We start from the raw sequence: 15,046 nt of genomic DNA, 5'->3' as shown, positions 1-15,046 counted from the left end.
CGGTGCTCCTTGGGGGGGGGGATCGACCCCTCCCCAATCTCCCACCCTCGCCCTTCGCACCCTTCCCCTCCCCGGTGCTGGGCACGCCCCGGGGGATGTCCCTCGGTACCGACCCGGCCCCTTCGCGGGGGGTTTCCCGGTGCTGCTTTGACCCCCACCGGGAGGGGGTTTCCCTCCCCCCCCCCCTCCTCTCCCGTTCCTTCCCTCGCGCCGTTGGGAATCCCGAAGCCAGGGTAGGGGTCCCGGGGTGGGGGTCCCGGGGTGGGAGTTGAGGGGTTCAGGCTTCCCGGGGGAGCACCGGCAGGGAGCCCCCCGCGGTCCCGGGGTGCTGGCCGGGGGTCACACCGGGCGGGTTTTGGGGTGGGGGAGAATCAGGAGATGGGGGTCCCCCCACCCGGGTCCTCTTCTGTGCCAAGGGATGGCAGCAGGACCCCCAAATCCTGGCTCTGGCACCGCCTCGCTCTTTACCCACCCGGTGCCAGCTGCTTCCATGGGCATCAGCCGCTTTTGGGGACCCCTGTGCGTCCCCCCCCCCCCACGACGACACGACCCCCCCCCGGAGGACACCACACACAGGCAGCCCCCCCGGGATCGGAGCTGTTCCCATCCAGGCCCAGGGCTCCTCCTTTTCCCACGTCGGGAAGGGATTGGGGATGCCAAGGGGAAGGGGCTGGGCAGCGGCCAGGTTTTGGGAGGGGTCATTATCCCTCCCCCCCCGCCCCAAAAGGATGTCCCGGAGCTGGTTCACACGGCCCCACGGCTCCCGCTCAGCCCACAGGCCTCGGGGGGGTGGCTAAAAATAGCTGCTGGGCTGGAAAATATGACGGGACCCCCCCCTGACCCCCCGTTCCCCCCCCCCTTTTCCCTACCCCCCCTTTTCCTTACCCCCCCCCCCCTTTTTGCCTACCCCCTTCCCCCTTTTCCCTGCCTTCCACCCCCCCCAGCTGCTGTTTGGGGTCACAAAGGCTCCCACGGCCCCCAGCCCCATTTCTTGGTGGTCTTCGGGGGGCAAGAGGAGCTCTGAGAGCTGCCCCCAGGTGTGGGCGTGGCAGGGGCGTGGTGGCGGGGAGGGGGGGCTGGGGGGGGCTGAGTGCCGGGCAATGGGGAGGGGTGGGGGGGGGTGTGTTATAAGCTGTGATTTGGGGTGCTGGGTGCCGTGCCCTGGGATGTGGGGTGCGATGTGCAGTGTGGGGTGCTGGGTGCCATGCCCGGGTGCTGGGTGCCATGCCCGGGGTGCTGGGTGCCATGTCCAGAGTGCTGGGTGCCATGCCCGGGGTGCTGAGTGCCATGCCCGGGGTGCTGGGTACCATGCCCGGGGTGCTGGGTGCCATGCCCGGGGTGCTGGGTGCCATGCCCGGGGTTCTGGGTACCATGCCCGGGGTGCTGGGTGCCATGCCCGGGGTGCTGAGTGCCATGCCCGGGGTGCTGGGTACCATGCCCGGGTGCTGGGTGCCATGCCCGGGGTGCTGGGTACCATGCCCGGGGTGCTGGGTACCATGCCCGGGGTGCTGGGTGCCATGCCCAGGGTTCTGGGTACCATGCCCGGGGTGCTGAGTGCCATGCCCGGGGTGCTGGGTGCCATGCCCGGGGTGCTGGATGGGATGCTGGGTACCATGCCCCAGGGTGCTGGATGCCCACCCCAAGCCCCCCCCCCAGGGTGGGACCCTCGGGGGTAACCCAGCCCGCAGCGGGCGGGGCAGGGGCTGAGCCTTCCGAGCTGCCTCCTCCTCCTCCTCCTCCTCCTCACCGGAGCCGCAGCCGGAACCGGGGCCGGGGGGTGGGGGAGCGGCGGGAGGGAGGATGGAGGGGGCCGGGGGGCTCCGGGCGTCCTGCCTCTGCCTGCAGCTGTTGGCCGCCGCTGCCTTCAACCTGGACGTGAGCAGCACCCTGCTGAAGGATGGGGACCGGGGAAGCCTCTTCGGCTTCGCGGTGGCTCTGCACCGGCAGCTCAGCCCCGAACCTGCCAGCTGGTGAGTGAGGAGGGGGCCGCTCGGGACACCCCCAGCCCCCAAAGCTCGGGGGAGCAACGGATCCCCCCCGCAACCTCCCACCCCGCCTGTGGCCGCTCCTGGGGGGGGTTTGTGTCCTCTGTGTCCCTCCCTCTCCCCCCAACTCCAAGTCTACCTGGGTCGTGTCCCCCACCCCCCGGATTGTGCCCTCCCCCCCTCTTTGGGTGTGGGTGTCCCCCCCCCCCGCGGTTCTCCCGAGAGGGGTCCCCCGCTCTGTGACTCTTCTCGGGGTCTGGGGTCCCCCCGCGTCGTCTCCTCCACTTCGTGTCCCCCCCTGCTGGGATCTGTGTCCTCTCCTTGGCTCTGTGTTCCTCCCCCCCCTCCTCCTGTCCCCCTAGTTGGGGTCCCCCCAGCGTCGTTCCCCTTCCTGTGCTCTGTGCCCCCTCCTCAGCTCTGTGCCCCCCCAGGTGGGGTCCCCCCCAGCTCCGTGTCCCTCTCTCGGGACCGTGTCCCCCCCGCCCCGGGTCGCTGAGTTGGGGACCAGCACCCCCGGGGCTCCCCCCGCGTCCTGCCGCTCCCCAGGGCGCTGAGGTAGTGGCAGGGGGGGGTCGGATCCTGCCCTGCACCTCTTAGGGTGCTGAGGCCTGAGGGGCTGGAGGGGGTGGGCACAAGGACCCCCCTGGGCAATTACTCAGCAGAAGCCGCAGAGGGGAAGGAATTGAAGGGGGGAGGGGAAGGGGGGGGGGGGGCTTGGGGGCGAGGGATGTCCGGAGCGCAGCCTCGGACCCCCCTCAGCTGTCCCCACCCCGGGGCCGTGCCCGGTGCCTCCCCCGCGCCCGCCGAGCTGCCAGCCGCCCACCTGCTGCATGCCAAGGTGCCCACCAGCCGCTGCCTCCCTGTGCCCCCCCCCCCCCGGTGTCCCCTCACGGTCCCCACAGCTCCTGTGACCCCCCCCGGGTGTGCTGGGCCTGCTGGGGGGAAGGGGGGCGGGTATGGGGGGGCGGAGGGCTGCCCCTTGGTGCCGGGGGTGCCCTGGCAGTGCCAGCTCGCAGGCCGCTGTCCCCTGCCAGCCGCTCGGTGTCCCCCAGCGCCGCAGCTGCCACCGCCTGTCGCTGCCCCTCGCCGGGCCGACGCCACCCCCCCTGCCGCAGCAGCCCCCTCCCCACTCTGGCCATGGGTTGGAGGAAGGGAGGGGTTCGGGGGGGGGGGCAGGGGGGGGGAGGATTTTCACTCCCCGCTGCCCCCCCGCAGGTGTTTGTGGAGCCCTTGGCACCGCTGGGCTGTGCCAGGAGGGCACCGCTGGGCCCTGCCAGGAGGGCACCGCATCCCCTTCCCTCCCCCCCCCCCATCCCTTCCTGGGTGACAAGCTCGGCCCCGCGGGCTCTGCCTTTGTCTCCTGGGCACCCCCTGGCACCCCCTGGCACCCCCTGGCACCCCGGTGCCCTGGCCGGGTGCCCTCCTGTGCCGCCGGCTCCCTCCTTTTTTGGGCATTGCTGCCGCGGGGTTATTTTGGGTGAATTCCAGGTTATTTTTACCGGCCCCCGCCGCCACCCCCCGCCCGGGGCACCCCCCCACGTCCCGAGGCCACCAACCCCCGGGCACAGCGGCCGGAGGTGGCCGGCGGCTGCCCCACGGCCGCCAAGGAGCCCCCGGTGCCAGGAGAGGGGGCACAGGGTGGGGGGCTCTGGGTGCCCCTAACTCTGTTGTGCCAAAGGGGAGCGGGGGGGGGGGAGGGGTCGCTTCCCATGCCCTGCCCCCTGCCCACTCCTGCAGTGAGCTGGGCCTGAGGCCTGGCAGCAGCCATGCCAAGGCTGCAGCTGGCACCGCGCTGGGCACCTCAGTGTGGAATCAGGGTGGGGGCACAGGGACAGCTGCAGGGCTGGGGGGGGGGTGGGCACTGGGCACACTCTGGATGGGTGCCAGGCTGTGCGTGTGCCCGGCGGGGTGCCACCCCCCCCACCACCATGTGCCCTAACCTGGGGGGGGGGTCCCCTCGTGGCAGGTTGCTGGTGGGAGCCCCCCAGGCGCCAGCTCTGCCAAGCCAAGGTGCCAACCGCACGGGGGCGCTCTTTGCCTGCCCCCTCACCCCCGAGCTCTCCGACTGCTGGCGAGTGCCCATCGACGAGGGAGGTGAGGAGGGGAGCCCGGGGGGTGTGCCCGGGGGTGTGCCCAGGGGTGTGCCCGGGGGTGTGCCCGGGGGTGTGCCCGGGGGGTGTGCCCGGGGGTGTGCCCAGGGGTGTGCCCGGGGGTGTGCCCGGGGGGTGTGCCCAGGGGTGTGCCCGGGGGCGTGCCCGGGGGTGTGCCCAGGGGGTCTGCGGGAGGGACTTGGGGTTGGGGCGTGGGGGGTCCCGGTGGGGCTGACCCTGCCTGTGCCCAAGGGGTGTGCCCAGGGGGGCAGGGGGAGAGGTTTAGGGGTGCGAGGGGGGGTGGTCCCGGTGGGGCTGACGCGGGGGTGCCCACCAGGGGACCCCGAGCGGGAGAGCAAAGAGAACCAATGGCTGGGGGTGAGCGTCAAGAGCCAAGGAGCTGGTGGCAAGATCGTGGTGAGCACCCCCGGGGGGTTGGCATCCCTTGGCACACCTGACCCCCCCCTCCCTCCCCCCCCCCCTCCCCTCAGCCCTGTCCCCAGCCCTGTGCCCACCGGTCTGAGGCACCGGGTGGGACATGGGGATGGCTGGGGTGCTCCTGGGCACCGATGCCCACCCGATGCCCCCCTCCCCAGCCCTGTGCCCACCCCTACGAGGCATCGGTGGTGACTGAGGGCATCCTGGGCACCTCTTCCCCCCCAGTCTCCCCCTCCCCAGCCCTGTGCCCACCAGTACCAGGCACCGGTGGTGACTGAGGGCATCCTGGGCACCTCTTCCCCCCCAGTCTCCCCCTCCCCAGCCCTGTGCCCACCAGTACCAGGCACTGGGTGGGACCTGGCGATGACTGAGGGCATCCTGGGTACCTTTGCCCCTCAATGCCGCCCCGGGCAGACCTGTGCCCACCGCTACGAGGCGCGGCACCGGGTGCGGCAGCCGCTGGAGACCAGGGACATCATCGGGCGCTGCTTCGTGCTGAGCCAGGACCTGCGCGTCCGGGACGAGCTGGACGGCGGCGAATGGAAGTTCTGCCAGGGCCGACCCCAGGGCCACGACCGCTTCGGGTCGTGCCAGCAGGGCCTGGCAGCAGCCTTCAGCCCCGACCACCACTACATCCTGCTGGGCGCCCCTGGCACCTACAACTGGAAAGGTAAGGGAAGGGTAGGGGGAGGGGCAGCCCTGGCACCTCCCCCCCGCCGCCCCCCCCCCCCCCAAGCTTGAGGTTTGGAGCGGTTTGGGTCCTCCCCTGGGCAGCTGTGAGCTCCGGGTGCCACCCTCCGGCCCTGTGCCCATCGGTGTGAGTCTCCCCTGCCCTGTGCCCACCGGTACCGGGCACTAGGTTGGACCTAGTGACGACTGGGGGCGTCCTGGGCACCTGTGACCTCCTCTGTGCCACTCTCCAGCCCTGTGCCCATCAGTACCAGGCACTGGGGAGGACTTGGTGCTGGTTGGGCTGCTCCTGGGCACCTCTGACCTCCAGTCTCCCCCTCTTCAGCCCTGTGCCCACCGGTACCAGGCACTAGACTGGACCTACTGACGACTGGGGGCATCCCAGGCACCTGTGACCTCCAGAGTGCCACTCTCCAGTCCCGTGCCCACCAGTACCAGGCGCTGGGTGGTACATGGTGCTGGCCGGGCTGCTCCTGGGCACCTGCGACCTCCACTGTGCCCCTCCCCAGCTCTGTGCCCACCCCTCCAACGCTCTGCCCATGCCAGGCTGGCCCTCAGCAGCCTTCTCCGTGTCCCAAGGGCTGGGGGCAGAGCCGGGTGGGGGTGGCATCACCTTCCTCCCCCAGACGGGGGGCACCGCGCCCCCCCAAGCCCCTCACCCTCCTCGCTCCGGCAGGGACCCTGCGAGTGGAGCTGCTCAACCAGAGCTCCCCGGACCTGCTGCTGCGCTACGACGATGGCCCCTACGAGGCGGGGGGCGAGAAGGAGCAGGACCCCTCCCTCATCCCCGTGCCCTCCAACAGCTACCTGGGTACGGGGGGTGGGGGAGGTCGAGGGGTGGGCAAGGGGCGGGCACCCACCGCCCGGTTCGCCCTCTCCACGCAGGGCTGCTCTTTGTGACAAACATTGAGAGCTCAGACCCCGACCAGCTGGTGTACAAAAGCCCTGAGCCCGGGGAGAAGGTGCCCGGCGCCGTGCCAGGCGATGTGGCCCCCAATAGCTACTTGGGTTCGTAAGCGCCAGGTGCCAGTCGTGTGCCACCCTCCCGTGTGTGCCACCCGCAGCCCTGTCCTGTGCTCTGTGTGTTCCCTCTGTGCCCAGCTCCTGCCCAGCGCTGCTGCTGGGGGGGGGGGAGGGGCGGAGGGGAGGGAGGGAGAGGGCGAAAGGGAAGCGCCCGGGGGGGGGCATCGCAGCGGCGCCGTGCCAGGCGCCGGGGGGGTGCCCGCGTGGCACACGCGTGGCGCATACGTGGCCCCCACGGCAGGTGTATGGCACACGCGGGGCCCCGTGGCACACACAGGTGTGTGTGTGTGTGTCCCCCCCCCGCCATGTCCCCGTGTCACATATGACACACGCGTGTCATGGCACACGCAGGTCCCGCACACGAGTGTCCCCCACCCGTGTCCCCACGTCCCACACCCGTGTCCCCCCCCCGCCTCGTGTCCCCCTGCCGCACAGGTCCCCACATCCCACACACGTCCCCCCCCCTCCCGGCCCCATGCCACACTCGTGTCACACTCGTGTCACACACATGTCCCCCACGCCGCACCCCCGTGTCCCCCCCCTCGCCACAGTCCCCACCCTTCCCTGCCACGCAGCGCTGCCCATGCCCCCCCTTGCCCACACCACGCCCCCCCCGCACGCGCGTGTGCATGGTGTCCCCTCCCCCACATGGTGTCCCCCCCCCCCCCGCATGCTCCCCACGCCTGCAGCTGTCACCTCCCCGCGGGGTGGGGGCGGAGAGGGGTCCCAAACTTCCTCCCCCCCCCCCCCGCCCGGGGCTGCTTTGTCCCCATCCCTGTCCTGTGTCACCGCGCTGGGGGCAGCGCCAGGCTGGTGGGGAGGGGGTAGAGGCCCCGGGGGGGCACAGAGCTCCGGGGGGGGAGGACACAGAGCTCCAGCAATAGGGGAGGGGGACACAGAGAGCCTGGCGTGGGCCCCCCCCAGCTCCCCACTGTCCCTGTGCTGTTCCCTCTGGTTCTGCATGGGGGGGGGGGCATGGATCTGGGGGGCTGGGGGCTGCTGGGTGGCCTTGGGGGGGCTGCATGGCTGCCTGGGGGGCTGCATGCAGCAACCTCTGCATGTGGGGAAGGGGCTTCTGGCCTAGCTCCAGCTTTAGGCCGGGGGGGGGGAGTGTCCAGCCTGCCCCCCACCCCCTCCCCAAACTTTCACTTCTCCACCCAGACTGAAGGGAAGGGGGGGGGGGGGGGGGCGCTGGTCCTTGCCCTCCTCCCCACCCCCTGCAACTCCATCCCCCCCACCCCGTGCCCACCCTCCAGTGCCCCCCGAGCTGGGGAGGGGGCACCACAGTCTTGCCCCTCCCCAGTGAGTGCCAGGAGGGGAAACTGAGGCAGGAGCCCCCCCCCCGCCTCAGGGGGTCCCACACAGAGCTGAGTGGAGACAGAGAAGGAGAGGAGGGGGGGTCCGGGTGGGCATCAACCGCGTTGGCACCACCCAGGAGGTGGGCACCGAGCAGGTGGACAACACCCGGGGGCGGGCATGCAAGCAGGTGGGCACCACCCAGACTGGCACCAAGCAGGTGGGAACCGACTGGGTGGGCATCAACGAGGTGGGCAGCGACCGAGGGGGCACCAACCAGGCGGGCACCACCCCCCCCCCCCCCCCCCGATCTCCGCAGGCTTCTCAGTGGACTCCGGCACGGGGCTGACTCGGCGGCGGGAGCTGAGCTTCGTCAGCGGTGCCCCCCGTGCCAACCACACGGGGGCCGTGGTGATCCTGCGGCGGGACAGTGCCAACCGGCTGGTGCCCGAGGCCGTGCTGCGTGGGCAGCAGCTCACCTCCGCCTTCGGCCACGCCGTGGCCGTCCTGGACCTCAACAGCGATGGGTGAGGCTCGGGCGGGGGGCAGGGCTCGGCCGCTCCCGGTGCCCGGAGCGTGGCACCGGTGCCCAGCCGGGGCGGGGTGACAGGGCGGCTGTGCCCGCAGCTGGATGGACCTGGCGGTCGGTGCCCCCCACTTCTTTGAGCGCCAGGAGGAGCTCGGGGGCGCTGCCTACGTCTACATCAACCCCGCGGGCCGCTGGCACCTGGCCACCCCCCTGCGCCTGACTGGCACCCGGGGCTCCATGTTTGGCATCGCCCTCAGCGCCGCCGGGGACCTCAACCGCGACGGCTTTGAGGGTGAGGGGGCTCAGGGAGGGGGCACGCACCCCACCCCCCACCCCGAAGAAATGACCCGGGGGGGGGGCATCAGACGGTTGGCATTCAGCACCTCACCACCTGCTCTTCGCCCACCCTGTGCCCACCCAGACCTGGCTGTCGGTGCCCCCTTTGATGGCGCTGGCAAAGTCTACATCTACCACGGCAGCACCCTGGGCATCGTGGCCAAGCCAGCTCAGGTGAGGGGGGGTGTGAAGGGCGTGGGTATGATGCCCGTTGTGCCACCGCCCCCCCCTCTGACTGTCGTGGGCACTGTGCCCCCCGCCCAGGTCCTGGACGGGGAGGGCGTGGGGGTGACAGCTTTTGGGTACTCCCTGTCGGGTGGCATGGACGTGGATGGCAACCTGTACCCAGACCTGCTGGTTGGTTCCCTCTCTGACACCGTGGTGCTGTACAGGTGGGTGCCAACCACCCCTGGGCATCCCCCAGCCCCTGGGCATCCCCCAGCCCCTGGGCATCCCCCTCCCCAGCAATCGCTTCCAGGGCTGGAGGGGAAGCACAGGGTGGAGGCGATTCCTGGGCACGCCCCCAACCCCTGGGCACACTTTGGGGGGTGTGGGGGGGGTCTGCCCTCACGGTGGCACCCCCCTTGGCACCCCCACCCCGGGCAGGGCTCGCCCTGTGGTCCACGTCTCCAGGAACCTCTCCCTGACGCCGCCCAGCATCGACCTGGAGCGCAGCAACTGCCAGCAGCAGGAGGGCGTCTGGTGGGTGCCACCTCCCTGGGCACCCGGGAGGGCACAGTTAGGGGGGTGGGTGCCCACTCTGAGCTCGCCCCCTGTGCCCACAGCGTGGAGGTCCGAGCCTGCTTCAGCTACGCTTCCAGTCCCGCCGCTTACAGCCCCAACCTCGGTGAGCAGCCCCGGGGGGTGGGCCGGAGAGGGTGGGTGAGGGGTGGCGGCTGGCACCCCCTGGCACCGTGCCCACCTCTTTTGCCCTCCCTCCAGTCCTGGAGTATGTGTTCGACGCCGAGGCGGAGCGGCGGCGGCAGGGCCATGCCCCCCGCGGGGCCTTCCTCGGCCGCCGACCCTCGGACCCCGAGCACCAATTCAGCGGCAGAGTGGAGCTGCCCCAGCAGCACGCCCGGGGCTGCGGCGCCGCCACCTTCCGCCTCCACGTGCGTCCTTCCTCACCCTCATCACCCTCATCACCCTCATCACCCTCATCACCCTCATCACCCTCACCATCAGCCTCATCTTCAGCCTCAGCCCCGTCCCCAGCCTTGTCCCTATCCCTGCCTCCGGCCTCATCCCCATCCCCATCCCCATCCTCACCCTCCTCATCCCCATCCCCATCCCCATCTTCATCCTAATCCTCCTCATCCCCATCCTCATCCTCATCCCCATCCTCATCCTCCTCATCCCCATCCTCATCCTCATCCTCCTTATCCTCATTCTCCTTATCCTCATCCTCATCTTCAGTCTCATCCTCATCCCCCTCCCCCTCCTCCTCCTCGTCCTTATTTTCATCCCCATCCCCATCCTCATCTTCATCCCCATCTTCTCCTCATCCCTGTCCCTCCTCTTCCTCACGCCTGTCCCCCCCTCCCCAGGACAGCATCCGGGACAAGCTGCGTCCCATCGCCCTCACCCTGGCCTATGGCATCCAGGGCACGGCGGCACCGCGGCGGGGCCGGAGGGTGGCGCTGCCAGCCCTGCCCCCCCTGGCGCCGGTCCTCAGCCCGCAGCAGCCCAGCAGCCTCCGCACCGAGGTGGGCGCCCTGCCGAGACCCCCACGGGGGGGTGTCTGAGGTGTCCCCACGTTCCTCCTGTCACGGGGGGGTGTGCGTGTGCCCGGAGTGTCCACGGAGGGCTGCCCAGAACGTGCCCACGTCCCCCTGTCCTGGGGGGTGTCCCCATGTCACCTGTCCTGGGGGGTGGCTGGGGGGGTCCCCATATCACAGGGGGGGCCCAGGGTGTCCCCGTGTCCCCCTGACACGGGTGGGTGCCCGGAGTGTCCCCACATCCCCTGCCCTGGGGGGTGTCCCCACGTCCCCTGTCACGGGGGGTGTCTGGGTTGTCCCCACGTCCCCTGTCGCGGGGGGGTGCCCGCAGTGCCCCCACGTCCCCCCCACTCCCCCCAGGTGCACTTCCTGAAGCAGGGCTGCGGCGAGGACAGGATCTGCCAGAGCAACCTCCAGCTCCGCTTCCAGTTCTGTGCCCGCCTGGGGGACGCAGACTTCGTGTCCCTGCCCAGGTGAGGGGGGCGCTGGCACCGTGCCCCCCGCCCCCCGGAGCCTTGGCGGGGGGGAGGGCGAGGGGATTCTCACCGCAGCCCTGTCCCCAGGGGCGAGGATGGCACTGCCATCTTCGCCATGAGCGACCAGAAGGATGTGGCCCTGGAGATCCAGGTCACCAACGAGCCCTCGGACCCGGCGGAGCCGCAGCGGGACGGCGACGATGCCCACGAGGCCTCCCTCAGTGCCACCTTCCCCCCGGAGCTGCCCTACTCGGCCCTGCGCCCCTACGACGGCCCGGGGCCGGCGGTGGGGGGCAGGGGACGGAGGGGGAGGAGGGAGGCGGAGGGTTGGGAATGGTCCTGGGGACAGGGATGGTGCTGGGGGGGTGGTGGGATAGGATCTGGGGAGCCAGGGGGATCAGGATGGTCCTGGGGGTGCTGGGGGCAAAGTGTTGGGGATGGTCCTGGGGGTGCTGGGGGCAAAGTGTTGGGGATGGTCCTGGGGGTGCAGAAGGATGGAGAAGGTCCCAGGGGTGCTGGGGGGCGCAGGGCTGGGGTTTGGGGTGCTGGGCTTGCAGGATGGGGTCCGCCCCGGGGCTCCAGAGGGCTTGGGGCGGTGCTGGGGGTGCAGAAGGGGCTGGGGGCGGTGCTGGGGGCGGGGCTGGGGGTTCAGGGCTGCTCCTGCCGAGGGCTGCAGCTGGCTCTGGGGGTGCTGGGGATATTGGGGGGTGCCGGGGGGGGCGTTCCCGGGCCGGGGTCCCCCAGAAGCTTGGGGGGGGTGGGGAGGGGGCTGGTTCATCTCGGTGCCCCCCTCCCCAGGCCAAGCCTGTGCTGTGCCTTGCCAACGCCAACGGCTCGCGGGTGGAGTGCGAGCTGGGCAACCCCCTGAAGCGTGGAGCCCAGGTGGGCACAGCCCCCTGCCCCCTAGACCCCCCCAGACCCCTGCAGCCCTTCCCCCTCTCCCCCCTCCCCCCCTTTGCACCCCTCACCCTCCTCCCGCCGCCCCCAGGTCCACTTCTTCCTCATCCTCAGCACCTTGGGCATCACCCTGCAGACCACGGACCTGGCAGTGGAGCTGGCACTGTCCACGTGAGCCCGCGGGGGGGGGTCGTGGGGTCGTGGCAAAGTCCTGGGTGGGTTTTGGGGGTGATGCCTGACGGCCCCCCCCCCCTTTTTCCCCCCCCGGAACTCCCCCCCAGCATCAGCGAGCAGCCAGGGCTGGAGCCGGTGGTCGCCCGTGCCCGAGTGGTCATCGAGCTGCCCCTCACGGTCACAGGGTGAGTGCCAGGGGGGCAGGGGGTGGGGGCCAGGAGGTTGAAGTGGGGGTGGGGTCCCGGAACTGTCCTGACCCCCAGGTTGCCCCCACAGGGTGGCAGTGCCCCCCCGGCTCTTCTTCGGGGGGGTGGTGCGGGGGGAGAGCGCCATGAGGAGGGAAGGGCAGGTGGGCAGCGGCGTCAGCTTCGAGGTGACGGTGAGTGGGTGCCCAGCGCCTGGCACCGCCCCGGGGGGCACAAGGGGATGGGGGGAGGGGGGGGGGAGCTCGGGGCGGGGGGCCCGGCCGAACCTGTGCACTGCTGGGGGGGAGGGGACGTGAAGGGGTGGCAGGGGGGTGGGTGGGAGGTGGCAGTGGAGTGGGAAGCGGCACCAGGGTGGCACCAGGGTGGCAGTGGGGTGGGAAGTGGCACCAGGGTGGCACCAGGGTGGCAGTGGGGTGGGAGGTGGCACCAGGGTGGCACCAGGGTGGCAGTGGAGTGGGAAGTGGCACCAGGGTGGCAGTGGGGTGGGAGGTGGCACCAGGGTGGCACTAGGGTGGCAGTGGAGTGGGAAGTGGCACCAGGGTGGCACCAGGGTGGCAGTGGGGTGGGAGGTGGCACCAGGGTGGCACCAGGGTGGCAGTGAGGTGGGAGGTGGCACCAGGGTGGCAGTGGGGTGGGAAGCGGCACCAGGGTGGCACTAGGGTGGCAGTGGGGTGGGAGGTGGCACTAGGGTGGCACTAGGGTGGCAGTGGGGTGGGAGGTGGCACCAGGGTGGCACTAGGGTGGCAGTGGGGTGGGAGGTGGCACCAGGGTGGCACCAGGGTGGCAGTGGGGTGGGAGGTGGCACCAGGGTGGCACCAGGGTGGCAGTGGGGTGGGAGGTGGCACCAGGGTGGCACCAGGGTGGCAGTGGGGTGGGAGGTGGCACCAGGGTGGCACTGATGCCACGTCCCCCCCCCTTGGCAGGTGTCCCACCGCGGCCAGGCGCTGAAGACCTTGGGCTCAGCCTTCCTCACCCTGCTGTGGCCTCAGGAGCTGCCCAGCGGCAAATGGTTGCTGTACCCTCTGCAGCTGGAGCTGGAGGCCCCCCCCGGGCAGCGAGTGCCCTGCACCCCCCGTGCCAACCCCCTGCGCCTCGCCCTGGTACTGCCGGGGGAGCGGGCAGGGGGTGGCGCCGGTGCCAGGCGGGTCCCTGCCCCTCGCCCCCGGTTCATGCCCATCCTAACCCCTCCAGGAGCCGCAGGGGGAGGCTGAGCCCCCCGAGCCCCCCCCCAGGCTGGGGTCCTGGTGGGTGCCAGCACCCTCAGAGAAGAAGAAGAACGTCACCCTGGTGAGGGGCTGCGGGGTGCCAGCTGCTGGGGGGGCATCTGTGTGGGCACAGCCACTCCCGGGGGTGCCCCAGTTCCTTGGCAGCAGCTCCTCCCCCGGCCGGGGGTACCTTGGCTCCCGGGGGTGCCACCCGCCCCCGGGGTGCCCACGCGTGGGGCCAGGCTGACCTCTGCCCTGTCCCTTCGGCCCTCAGGACTGTGCCCAGGGCACTGCCCGCTGCCAGCCCTTCCGCTGCCCTCTGCCCAGCTTCGAGCGCGCCGCGGTGCTGCGTGCCCGCGGGCGCCTCTGGAACAGCACCTTCCTGGAGGTACTGGGGGGCACAGAGCTGGCACGGACCCCCCCCCAGGATGAGGATAGAGCCCCCCTGGCATGGGGAGGGCCCCCCTGTGCCAGGCTGAGCCCGTGCCGTGCCCCCTGGCACAGGAGTTCTTGGCTGTCACCTCGGTGGAGCTGATCGTCCGTGCCAGCGTCTCGGTGACCTCCTCCATCAAGAACTTGGTGCTCAGGGACGGTGCCACCCAGGTCTGGTGCCACCCCCCCTCTGTGCCACCCCCTCCCCAAGACCTCCCTCCCCCCCCCCCGTCCTTAACGGCCCTGCCCTCCCCCTCCCCAGATGCCAATCTCCATCTACCTGGACCCGGGGGCGGCGGTGGCCGGCGGTGTGCCATGGTGGGTGGTGCCCCTGGCGGTGCTGGCTGGCATCCTGCTCCTGGCACTGCTGGTTCTCATCCTCTGGAAGGTGAGGGACGGGCAGGGGACCCCCGCTGGCACAGTGTGCCCCCCTCCTCCCCCGGGCACGGGGACCCTGGCATGTGCAGTGTTGTGCCGCCCCAACCACCTTGTGCCCTGCTGTGCCACCCCAACTGAGCCACCCCATGGCAACCCAGCTGTGTGATGCCATGCTGTGCCACCCCGTGCCATCTCACTCCACTCTCTGCCATGCTGTGCCTTACTCTGCCACCCTGGCTCTGCTGTGCCACCCTGGCTGTGCCATGCCATGTTGTGCCATGCCACCCTACCCATGCCATGCCACCCAGCCTGGCCTTGCCCAACCTCTTGCTTCCTCCCCAGTGTAGCTTCTTCCAGTGGCACAGTTGGCACTGCCAGCACAGCACTAACTCCCACTGGGCACACCGGGGCCTGCAGCCCTTGGCGGCCGAGCAGCTGGCACTGGTGGGCGAGCGGTGATGCCAGCCCCCTGGGCAGGGGGCTACAGGGCTGGGCAAGGACCAGCAGCATGCCAGGGCAGAGGGATGAGGGTTGGCAGTGCCCAAGCTGAGACATTTGAGGCTTCACAGTGCCCATGATAGGATGTGTGAAGGTTGGCAGTGCCCACACTGGGAAATGTGAGGGTTGGCAGTGCCCAGCAGCGGGGCAGAGGCTCCGCAGTGTTGTGCCACGGTCGGTGCCAAGCGCCCCCCGCCCGTCCCCAAAGCCACGCTCGGGGGCGGGGGGTGCCGGGAGGGGGTCGCCCCACGTGGCCCTGACTCCCCGGTGCCCCGCAGCTGGGCTTCTTCCGGCGGGTGCGGGCAGTGCCACCCGCGGTGCCCCAGTACCACGCCGTGAAGATCCCCCGGGAGGAGCGGCAGCAGTTCCGGGAGGAGAAGACAGGAACCATCCAGAGGAAGGAGTGGGCTGCCAGCCCGGGGGGCACCACCGACGGGCACCTGGCGCCCGCCTCGGCGTAGCGAACCCCACCCCGGGAGGGTGGCACCGGGACTGGCACTGCCACTGCCACGGGCCGCTGGCTGCGGGACCCTCGCAGCCCCCCCGGGGCGCGGCGGAGGAGCCGCTGGGGTTGGCACGGGAGGGAGGCACAGGCGGGATGGGGGCGACGGACCCCCGGGAGGGGGCTGGGACCCACAGGGGAAGTTCAGCTCCGTGGGGTCAGTTCAGCCCCAC

General features: G+C 71.2%; 1 protein-coding gene across 3 annotated transcripts; it reads left to right on the top strand.

Annotated features, from left to right (window-relative positions):
• Nucleotides 1-1,791: 1,791 nt before the first annotated feature.
• Nucleotides 1,792-14,913, top strand: ITGA7 (integrin subunit alpha 7). Of its 3 annotated transcripts, XM_054177470.1 has the most exons (26): nucleotides 1,792-1,970; nucleotides 3,952-4,079; nucleotides 4,413-4,492; nucleotides 4,928-5,183; nucleotides 5,880-6,014; nucleotides 6,089-6,211; nucleotides 7,842-8,049; nucleotides 8,150-8,343; nucleotides 8,473-8,561; nucleotides 8,652-8,779; nucleotides 8,994-9,089; nucleotides 9,173-9,234; nucleotides 9,330-9,499; nucleotides 9,935-10,093; nucleotides 10,466-10,566; nucleotides 10,657-10,867; nucleotides 11,380-11,463; nucleotides 11,570-11,649; nucleotides 11,760-11,837; nucleotides 11,929-12,031; nucleotides 12,782-12,958; nucleotides 13,050-13,145; nucleotides 13,338-13,451; nucleotides 13,568-13,666; nucleotides 13,758-13,883; nucleotides 14,650-14,913. In XM_054177470.1, exons 1-26 carry the CDS (start codon nucleotides 1,801-1,803, stop codon nucleotides 14,830-14,832), a joined length of 3,450 nt encoding a protein of 1,149 aa, XP_054033445.1. In that variant the 5' UTR covers nucleotides 1,792-1,800; the 3' UTR covers nucleotides 14,833-14,913. The 3 variants fall into 3 exon arrangements, with proteins under 3 accessions (XP_054033445.1, XP_054033447.1, XP_054033446.1); XM_054177472.1 differs by lacking the exon at nucleotides 5,880-6,014; XM_054177471.1 differs by lacking the exon at nucleotides 6,089-6,211.
• The last annotated feature ends 133 nt before the right edge of the window (nucleotides 14,914-15,046 follow it).

This window comes from Dryobates pubescens, chromosome 40, assembly GCF_014839835.1.
Source record: "Dryobates pubescens isolate bDryPub1 chromosome 40, bDryPub1.pri, whole genome shotgun sequence".
NCBI lineage: Eukaryota > Metazoa > Chordata > Aves > Piciformes > Picidae > Dryobates > Dryobates pubescens.
This window is presented reverse-complemented; position numbering and strand designations above follow the sequence as displayed.